The sequence below is a fragment of the Rhamphochromis sp. 'chilingali' genome (assembly GCF_963969265.1).
Source record: "Rhamphochromis sp. 'chilingali' genome assembly, chromosome: 14".
In the NCBI taxonomy this organism is placed as follows: Eukaryota; Metazoa; Chordata; class Actinopteri; order Cichliformes; family Cichlidae; genus Rhamphochromis; species Rhamphochromis sp. 'chilingali'.
Window position 1 is genome coordinate 23,683,102 of NC_137941.1, and position 9,456 is coordinate 23,692,557.

General features: G+C 42.0%; 1 protein-coding gene across 2 annotated transcripts; it reads right to left on the reverse strand.

The window, feature by feature from the left end:
• Nucleotides 1-1,705: 1,705 nt before the first annotated feature.
• Nucleotides 1,706-8,980, reverse strand: zic5 (zic family member 5 (odd-paired homolog, Drosophila)). Of its 2 annotated transcripts, XR_013974143.1 has the most exons (3): nt 7,734-8,980; nt 4,467-6,434; nt 1,706-4,163 (listed from the first exon to the last, which is right to left on the reverse strand). XR_013974143.1 is itself a non-coding variant. In XM_080903429.1 (2 exons), the coding sequence occupies exons 1-2, from the start codon at nt 8,773-8,775 to the stop codon at nt 5,995-5,997; spliced, it is 1,482 nt and encodes a 493-aa protein (XP_080759555.1). In that variant the 5' UTR covers nt 8,776-8,980; the 3' UTR covers nt 1,706-5,994. The 2 variants fall into 2 exon arrangements, 1 of the variants encoding a protein (XP_080759555.1); XM_080903429.1 differs by having other exon boundaries at nt 1,706-6,434.
• Between the last annotated feature and the right edge of the window lie 476 nt (nt 8,981-9,456).

Consider the following 9,456-nt stretch of genomic DNA (forward strand, 5'->3'; position numbering starts at 1 on the left):
TTGAGCATATAGTTCACTGTTTCCCTCCACCCCTCTCATCCCTAGTTTCCAAGTACGATGAAGCCTACATCCTGCATTTAGAGGCTTTTAGGAAAGCCCTGTCATTCAATAAGAGACTACTGGGGCAGCATGCTCACGCTTATCTGCACTTTAGTTTCTACTTTCTGGCCGGTGGGCAATATAAGGGCCAGGTAGCAGGGCCTGGCTCATGCGGTTGTCCGTGGACGACCTTGCTCTCCTCACCTACTGCCTTGGAGTGGCTCCCAGTCCTGGGATGGGGGCTTTGGACCAGCACCAAGTCTCTACCCCCACAGATGTTACTGAGCCACCAGATATTATGTCAGTTTCTGAGTGATGTATCACACTCTTCTGAGTAGCAGTGCACCTGCAAAGTACCCATGATACATGTGACAACATAGGAAATCAGTTAAGTAACCCAGTCCCTAAAAGACTTAGTTAAAATGTTATAATTATGCCTCTACCAGTGACGCACTGATCGTTCATCCCAGAGATTATCTACCTCCTAAAGGACAAGGTAAAGAACAAAGTGTTTATCATCAGGGATGACTAACGTAGAGCTTACATTTAAAACAAAACAATACACAAATGTTTCTTGTTTAAGCATTAGAATAAAAAAAAATATTTATTTGGCTTGAAAATATGCCACATGTAATTGTTTCAATTCATTCACATAGAATTATATTAGCTCTTCAAATTTAATTTCACAGTGCTAACATTACAAATATCCACATGTGTATTGTGTTTCAAAGATGCCTGGCACTTGTTAGAAATGTGTTCTGTGAGCAGGTTTTTACACTTCATTTGTGCTTTTTTTGCTTGAGTTTCTTTTTCTTGTGCCCCTCCAGAATATTTTTTAGGCTGAAAGCACAATAATTAGTCTTAATTCGATTAGTGTAATATATATAAAATATAGTCCTTATGAGGGACATTTTTTGGATATGTTTTGACCCAAAAAAGCATTTAAAATTAAGTCATGGAAAGCTTTTAAAAATGACTTTGAAACAGAAGAGCAAGCTCTTGTGTACACTCTGCCTGTATTAGTGGTACCACTTAACAAAAAGTTAGTCTAAATGTCAGAGCAAGAATAATTTTCCTCATCACTCAGGTTCTGTTTATATAAAATGATAAAAGCGCCCAAACCTGCAAAGCTCCTACATGTCTTTGTAGAACAGGCAAAATATTATAATGGGGAGAAAAAAACACCAACATATTTTTGCTATTAACGCTATAAACATGATGATGTGCTCACAGTAATTGATTTAATGAAGTTCCTATGAAACTAAAACCAAGTAGGCTACAGGTCAGTAGAGTAACCCCCCCTGCGTGCCCACTGTCAGATGTTTAAAGTCCCGGACTCCTTTGGGAAAGACATCAGGGCTAATAGGTGAAACCACAGCTGTTGATGTCGGGCTGAAGAGGAGCGACATGCAGAAGTCCGAGAGCACCGAGTGTAAAAGCAGACGAAGAATTTTCACTTCTCCAAGCGTTCCCAATCCATGTTTCTGGAAAAAGATTCATTTCCCCTCCTCAACAAAAAAAGAAGAAAAAGAAAAAAAACGCAGATGTTTTAAATCGCATCCTTTAACTTGGAATTCTAATTTTTTCCTGCAGGTTGGAGTGCAAAGTGTAAAACTTAATGGCTGCAGAGCAAACTGAAAAAGGGGCACTTTGATTCTGCTGGAGGAAAAAGAAGAGAAAAAAAAGGAGGGGGTGGGGGGTATCGGCTCTAAAGGCAGCCTTGGAGTTGCGAATGTGGAAGTTAAGCGGGAGCCGTGCAACTGAAACTGAGCTGCCTTGTTTTCTGACATGCTCATGAAACTTAAACTAGCTAGTAACCAGATAGGGAGCTTTGAAAAATGGCAAAATGCCTGCACTGCAAATATGAAGCCAGTAAAAACAAAGTTCCCACTCACAAAGTTATGCGCACAAACAGGTGGAATCCTGTGGCAAGACGCTCTTTAAAGCTGTAAGTGCAGAGAAACTGAACTTGCTCGTAATTTACCACCATCATTCAGAAACATCAGTCTCCATTAACATTTGGCTCCACAGCAAGAACTGGCAGATAATGTAACGCTATTATCACTGTCTTTTTACTGGCTGCTAGTTTATAAGGTTGATTCTCTTACTGATAGGAAATATTTAAAGAAAATAAATAAAAACTATTTCCACCCATCAGGACGTTTGTTTGAGCTGAGTAGGTGAACTGTGCACTTACTTTAATAAACTGGTATCCATTTGACGTGAAATACCTGCAGAATCTCGACATGTCAGATTTATTTAGCCATATTCCGTGTCTTATTTACAGGAGTGGTGGCTTACGATTATCACCCTCGTCTTCATTCTCATATTGAGGAAACGGGGGAAGTGTGATTTATTTATTTTTAGGTGAGATGGTAAAACGGGCCAGAGGTATCACAAGGTGTTGCTGTTCTGCTGTATGTGAATTCTGGGAGGTGAGAGGGGGTTAGTGTGAAGAGGTGCCGTTTGCGTCTCCGCACCTGATTTCTGCTTCCCCAAAACTAAAAGTAAAGTTAATCAAAAAATATTTTTTTAAACCCAACTTCTTTATCCTCCCTCTTCTGTCTCTCCTTCTTCTTGTACTTTATTCCCCCCAAACCCAAGAGCACTTTTCTGTTGCCGTAAAGGTGATCCATGCGCACTGCAGTTTCTGGCGCAGGTACTCGGATCAAATCTCTTGCAGTCTTGAGTCGAGACTCTTAACTTTTGTGACCAAAAAAAAAAAGATCACTTCACATGCAATTTTGGCGAGCATTGTGCCGGTAGTATTCAGGAGATGGATAATGCTTGTAAACTCTGACAAGACGGCGTTTGTTTTGCCTCCACGCTCGTCTGAGAAATTATCGTTCAACCCCCTTTTAAAGGGGCGCGATTGAGAAGCAGCGGCGCTCTCACTGCGACTTCTTGCTTTGTCCTCTCCCAAGTGGCGTCTGCATGTCTGACTCTGCCGGTTACTGATTTGCAGGCAGTATGTTAAGGTGGCCCATGTAAGTGATTTCCACGGACATCCCTCTTAAGGAGAACAAATCGTTGACAAAGGAGTGCCTTTCCAATTCAACAGCGTCGTTAGGACAACCAAAAAAGTATTTCTCAGATAATAAGTTCTACTTCAAAGCGTTTCTCACTGAAGGGTGACCGCTTCACTCCTTTTTTAAATGAACTCTCCCTCCTTTTAATGTCTCTGGTTATTTTTCATCGTGTTTATTTTGTAACATTCATTGAGCATTTGTTTCCAAACAGGACATACAAGAGCACGCTACTCTCTTGGCCCCTACCCCTTCTATATATATAAAAAAGAAAAAAGTCGAGGCACAAAACAAGAAGAGGCCCACAAGTGCGTATAGTTTGAATGAAGCGGCAGATAAAGTGTTCTCTTTTCTCCCCCCATTTTTCTTTCTTTTTTTCCCTTGAGAAGGCAGCTGTAAAATTGATCAAGCTTGTGTAATACAAACTTGCCCTTGTATTAAAGCTTTGCGGTGCTGCTGTGATTATTATTATTATTATTATTTCCTCTTTGGCTGTAAAATTAGGTTCATTTAATGTTGTTTTACGCGCCGGTGACGATTCCCTTGTGCGCCTTTTATTGCCTCAGTCCCCAAATCCTCCCAGGCTGATCCAAGTCAGGTGTATTATCAGTTAAATCTCATAATCATTTCTCATTGTTCTTTTTTTTTTTTTATATGCGAGTGTTAGTTGATAACAATTTTTCTTGTTGTGATCACAGGAATCTAGTTGCACACATACGCTCACAGACTGGTTGGAATTTAGGTGCCAACCTGCCAAAGGTATATTTGTGACAGCACACACATTTCTGGAGAGGGTACATCCTATGCTTTGATTATAATTCATTTAGTGGCAGTTAGCATTTTTTTTCTCCCCTTTTAAACGGACATATTCAAATGCGAGCGTTTCACTACCCAATTGCCATAGAAATCCTAACGCACCATGAAGACTGTCAAAGCAGCCAGCCTTCCTCTCAGAGGCTGCAGCCTTTGAAGTGGTGCAGAACTGGCGTTGGTCAATTTTAATTCTATAGACTGGACAGGCAACTCTTTGAAAGTGAGATTTCGCGTTTTAATGGAGGAAATAAGAGGGGGAGCTTGTTTTATACACTCTATACAAGGCTCTGCTTATTGTCGGATATCTTTTTATCTTTTATTTTTCCCATGAATGATTCATGCCTCGGCTGCTTTGTGCCGTCGCGCCTTTCAGAGGTAGCGCCATCAGGGGGCTATAAGTTTTCCCATTAGCTCAGTGATTAGTTTGTACCAGCCTCCTTGGCCCGTTAGGCCTGTTTCTGAGAAGAGCTGGATATTTTATAGAAACGTCAGTAAGGCAGGTGAAGAGAGCTGCTTCAGCTTTTTCACTCGAGGTGAGACTGATGTTGATGTTTTGCAGTCACTGTGTGTAGTCCACGTTAGAAAGACGTCTGCTAAATCACATAGCGTAAAATAATAATAATAACAAGAAGAAGTACAGGCACAGTCCTCCTATAAAAACTTCTAAGGCCAAAACAAATGACCCCTTATAATCAAACTCACCCTTAAATCATGTTAATGATATAATGTGACACTTATTTACTGTATATGTCCTGTTTTTATTATTAAATTTTAGCATGATTTTTTTTTTAATATTGTAAATTAATTCTTGAACATCAAAGGTCTGCACAATCATAGCTGATTCATCTCTCTCTCTTTTTCTCCATCCATTATTATCCAATGGCACCATGCACCTCAATATGAAAGACAGATCACTACAAAAGGCATGCGGGGGGAGAGGGACTTTTCACATTACACAGCCTATTCAAGTAAATGTTTCTTCTTTTACAGAGCACAAATAAAAAATATAAACTCAAAAAGTTAAAAGGTGAATCTGAAAAAAACAAACAAACAACAAAAACAAAAAAACAAAAACCATCAGCAGGGTACTATGCATCACCAAAACTGATATTATTATTCTTTGGTGTTTCTGTAATTCCAGTACAACATTGAAACCAGCAAATAAATTACAATGTACAAAACAACATTTTTTTCCTTGTAATTAAAAACTACACAACATTCACAAGCATCAGCACAATTACATATGTACAAATCCTACAGGATCAAAGCCTGTCAGTGTAGACATTTAGGGTCTCAAGGGACTTACTGGACTCTTTAACAAGTGTTAAACTTGTGTATTTTGCATAAAATATAGTCTTAAATAGTTCTTAAATATTACAAAATTCAATCCAAACACATGTATAAATCTGATAAGGTAAATGCGAACCCTTAAGACACTCAGATGTTTGCCTCCTCTCCTGTTTTTTTTTTTCTTATTAGTTTTTTCAAAGTTTGTACCACATTTTAAAGAGATTAGCTGAAATAGAAAAAAGGCCTCCTCTCTAGCCTCTAGATTTTTTTAAAATTCATTATTTCTACTTGTGGAGCTACAAGCAGTACCTTCTCTTTAATGTGACACTGATTGATTGCAGTGAAGTTATTAACTGCAAGAGGATGTGAAAGATGTCATTTCAGCACACCAGTGGAGTCTTGAGTTATGCAGTTAATTAAATCCTGCATTCATCTCGTGGAAAAAAATACACACACATTAATCTAGTTCTAGTCCGACCTGATTCAAAGAAAAAAATTTTTTTTTTGGTTCTTTCAAATTGGAAGCAAATTTTGTTCTTTCTTTCAATGTCAAATCTCCGTTTTAAACTGATTGTTGGACAGTTGTGATTTACATGTTAGGTTAAGGTCAGGGGTCATCTGGGTTAAAGGGGACAAAAAAATCCTTTCTTGTTTGATGAAGCTACATTGCATCCACACTGAATGTAATTTTGCTGTTTTTTAGGACAGTCAGTATCACTACTGATCAATATCTCAAGTGAACCGGGTGGGGGAACAACACAGATGCACACTTTAACGGGTCAACTAGATGACAAGTTTGAAAGTCCCCGTGGATGTATACCAGGTATCAGAGCATTGTCCTCGGGTCTGAATTTCTGAAAGAGTCCTCGTCGTCTGAATCTGTAGTTGGCACGTCGCTGGAGGGGGTGTGAAGGTGGTTGGGCCCTCCGCTCCCCTGGCACACGTACCACTCGTTGAGGTTGGTGACCTGAGGGGAGAGGTTCGAGGAGCGGTTCCTGTGCGGTTCAGAAGTGGGCGAAAGAGGGTCTCCGAGAGGGTTTGTGGAGGAAATATAGGTGACATTGGTGGCAGGGGGCGGAGGGGACTTGCAGTGCACTTTCATGTGTTTCCGCAACGAGCTCGGGTGTGTGTAGGATTTGTCACAGCCGCGCACTTTGCAGTAGTAAGGCTTGTCGCTGGTGTGGACGTGAGAGTGCTTCTTCCGGTCGCTGCTGTTGGCGAATTTTCGGTCACAGCCGTCAAACTCGCACTTGAAAGGTTTCTCTCCTTGAAGAAATGAAACACACAGATACTGTTACGAGTGATAACATCACGAAGTTAAAGCTTTATGGCTTTTGTTTTTGTTGTAGTTTTTTAATAAGTCAGAATAACAACTGGAATTGAATGCTCTGTACCTATTATACCACAACTTGTCAGCATTCCACCTTAAATAAATACAAGTGTTCAGTGTAGAAGCCTGTATGCCTCCGCAGACTAAACGTCCATTACACCCACTGCTCCACACCCACTTTATATTCCCGCGTGAACACGTGTAACATGCCTTTAGGCCCCTCTAGTTTACAGGGGATGTGTGTATGTAGTTGAAAAGGGGGCAGTTCGGAAAACACCAGGAGACCTATATGTGCCGTACTGGTCTCTTTCTCCCACACACGCACACACAACCCTGTCTCGCACAACAAACAAACAACAACAAATGGAATGTGAAGTCTAATGCATCCTGTATATTCATAACAATAATTGGTTAGAGTATTTCCAAAGGGTTTTCCACGTTTTTTCTTCAGTGAATTATTTATTTCCCCTGTGGATTTTACATAATTCAGTTAGGCGAAGAGGCCTATTTATACTGGTGGCAAAAAGCCAAAACTGGGCTATTTACTGGTCAAAATTTGACTTTCAGTCTATTTAAAAAACATAAACAGCTCTCATAAAGAGCACACATTACAATTTAAGGAAGTTGTTCGGCTAAAATTGACTTTCTTTATCTCTCAGCAGCTCTGCCAGACTTTAGTAGACAGAATATGAGAGCAAACTGTCTTTCTCTAAAGGCACTCTCAGAGAGGTAGTTGTAAATATTTTGCACCCCCGATAGGTTACCAATAAATCTGTCGAAGCCTAAAGCATGTGTTTTTTGTTTAAATGCCATCTGCCATGTGCATACACTCATCATCAATATATTAACCGTGCTTTTGCGTAAGGATCCTACGCCCAAAGACAATTACATTTACGCGTGTTCTGTCGCTGTGCTGTAGGTACGTAAGCACGTTTTACAAATCATATGCTCTAATCCTTTCACGCCTACTGCGAGTGTCTTGGTGAGTAAGGGAAAAAAAAGTTTATATTTAAGAAAGAAAATGGAACACGGTAACTCACCACGCGAATTCTTTAATCAATAAAAGTCTTTTTTTTTCTCGCTTCTGCGCGCAATTACGCACGATCGTTTCATACGTCCGTTTCGAGTGTGAACAGTAAAACAAGATCGCCTCAGACATAGTCTCATTCTCTGCAACCAAGCCATGTTTTTTTCAGACTGTGGTGCGTATTCTTTATTCAATTTGAAGTACTGACCTGTGTGAGTTCTCTTGTGAATTTTTAGATTCTCCGATCGCGCGAACACTTTCCCACATCCCGGGAAAGGACACGGGAAAGGCTTTTCTCCCGTGTGAACTCGGATGTGGTTTATCAGTTTGTACTTCGCTTTGAAAGCTTTTCCTTCTCGTGGACATTCCTCCCAGAAACAGACGTGGGTGCTCTGCTCCGGTCCCCCGACATGCTCCACCGTGACGTGGTTAACTAGTTCGTGCATGGTGCTGTAAGTTTTAGAGCAGGGCTTTTTTTGACTTTGCTCCTGGTCGATCCATTTGCAGATTAGCTCTTGCTTTATGGGCTGCCGCATGTATCTTAAAAACGCCCCCGCGGCTCCGTGAGGAGCAGAAGCGATGTTCACACTGAGGTTCATGGAGTTGTAGCTGTGGAGAGAAGACGGTCCATAGTGCTCTGGCCTGTGCCCGAAGTGCTCTGGCCTGCCATAGATGTCCCCCGGTATACCCAGGCGCATCTGCCCGTTGAGGGCATGGTGGTGGGCACCTGGGGACGCCTGGTCGTGAAGTCCAGTGAAAAGTGAATGGGCCCCACTTTCCGTGTGCCCATAAGCACCTGTTGGGGAGATGAACATGCCATGGTGATGAGGGGAGGAGGCGGAACTATGCTGGTCGCCAAGTGCATGCATAGCAGAGGCTGAGAGTTCTCTCCTGAGGATGAAGTCCCTGCTGCTTGAGTAGCCTGAGTGGGGGTGAGCCACGGGGAAACCAACTGTGGTCTGAGCAGAAGTGAAAGATGCCGCGGTCTGGGCTTCGGGATGGCTCTGAATGTGCTGAGATGGGCTAAGTTTGAGAGCATTTGTCTGTGCCATGTGCTCTGGTCCAAATGGAGTGAGTGCCACTCCGGGGTCGTTGCCCAGCTCCCCAGGGTGGAGGTGGGCATGGTGGGAGAGAGGGTGATGCCCCCCTAGCCCCGGGAAGCCTGTCATATTCTGATGAGGAAGGGGTTGAGTCGCTGCCAAATCCGCTAATCTTATCGCCGGATTCCTCTTGCTTAAAGGGGGTTCCATAACTACACTGACAAGTCCATCCGCACTCACCGCAACTGTTTTTTCCCCACCACACTACGCTCTCTAAAACATTAGGAAAATATGTATATAAGGGGTCTATAAGTTCTTTTGTCCGGCTTCTAACTCTGCTTGCTCCTTTTCCCACTCTGTCCTCAAGCGATTGGCAGAACATACAACAGTTGGAGGACACAGTGGGGAATACAGTTTAGAAATGGCACTGCGGGTATTGGACGGATTTCGGTGACTGGCAGTTAGGAGAACGAAGCGATTGGCTGTCGTTCAGCGCAGGGGCTCAGCAGGGTTCCGCCCCCTCACTCTCTTTATTGCTGTTGACTCCAAAAAGTTGTACTCAAAGTTACCAGCAGATCCGTTTGGGCGGCTTTGTGTTTACTGCTGCTGGTGCATGTGGATGACCAAAATAACAGTTTGTGTGACATGTCAAACCTTAGTCTACTCCGGCTTTGGTTTATCCACATTTTTTGTTGTTTTTTTGGGTTTGTTTTTTTTTTTTGGGGGGGGGGGGGCGGGGGCGCTTGTGGATGCTGTGAAATATTTCAAGTATTGATATGTACAAATATTCAAATGTGAAGTGAGTTCTGTTTTTTTTTATTTTTTTTTATTCATACGTACAAAGACGTAGTATAATTTGTCACAAAATACAAGAGTGGACGCCCCACGTTC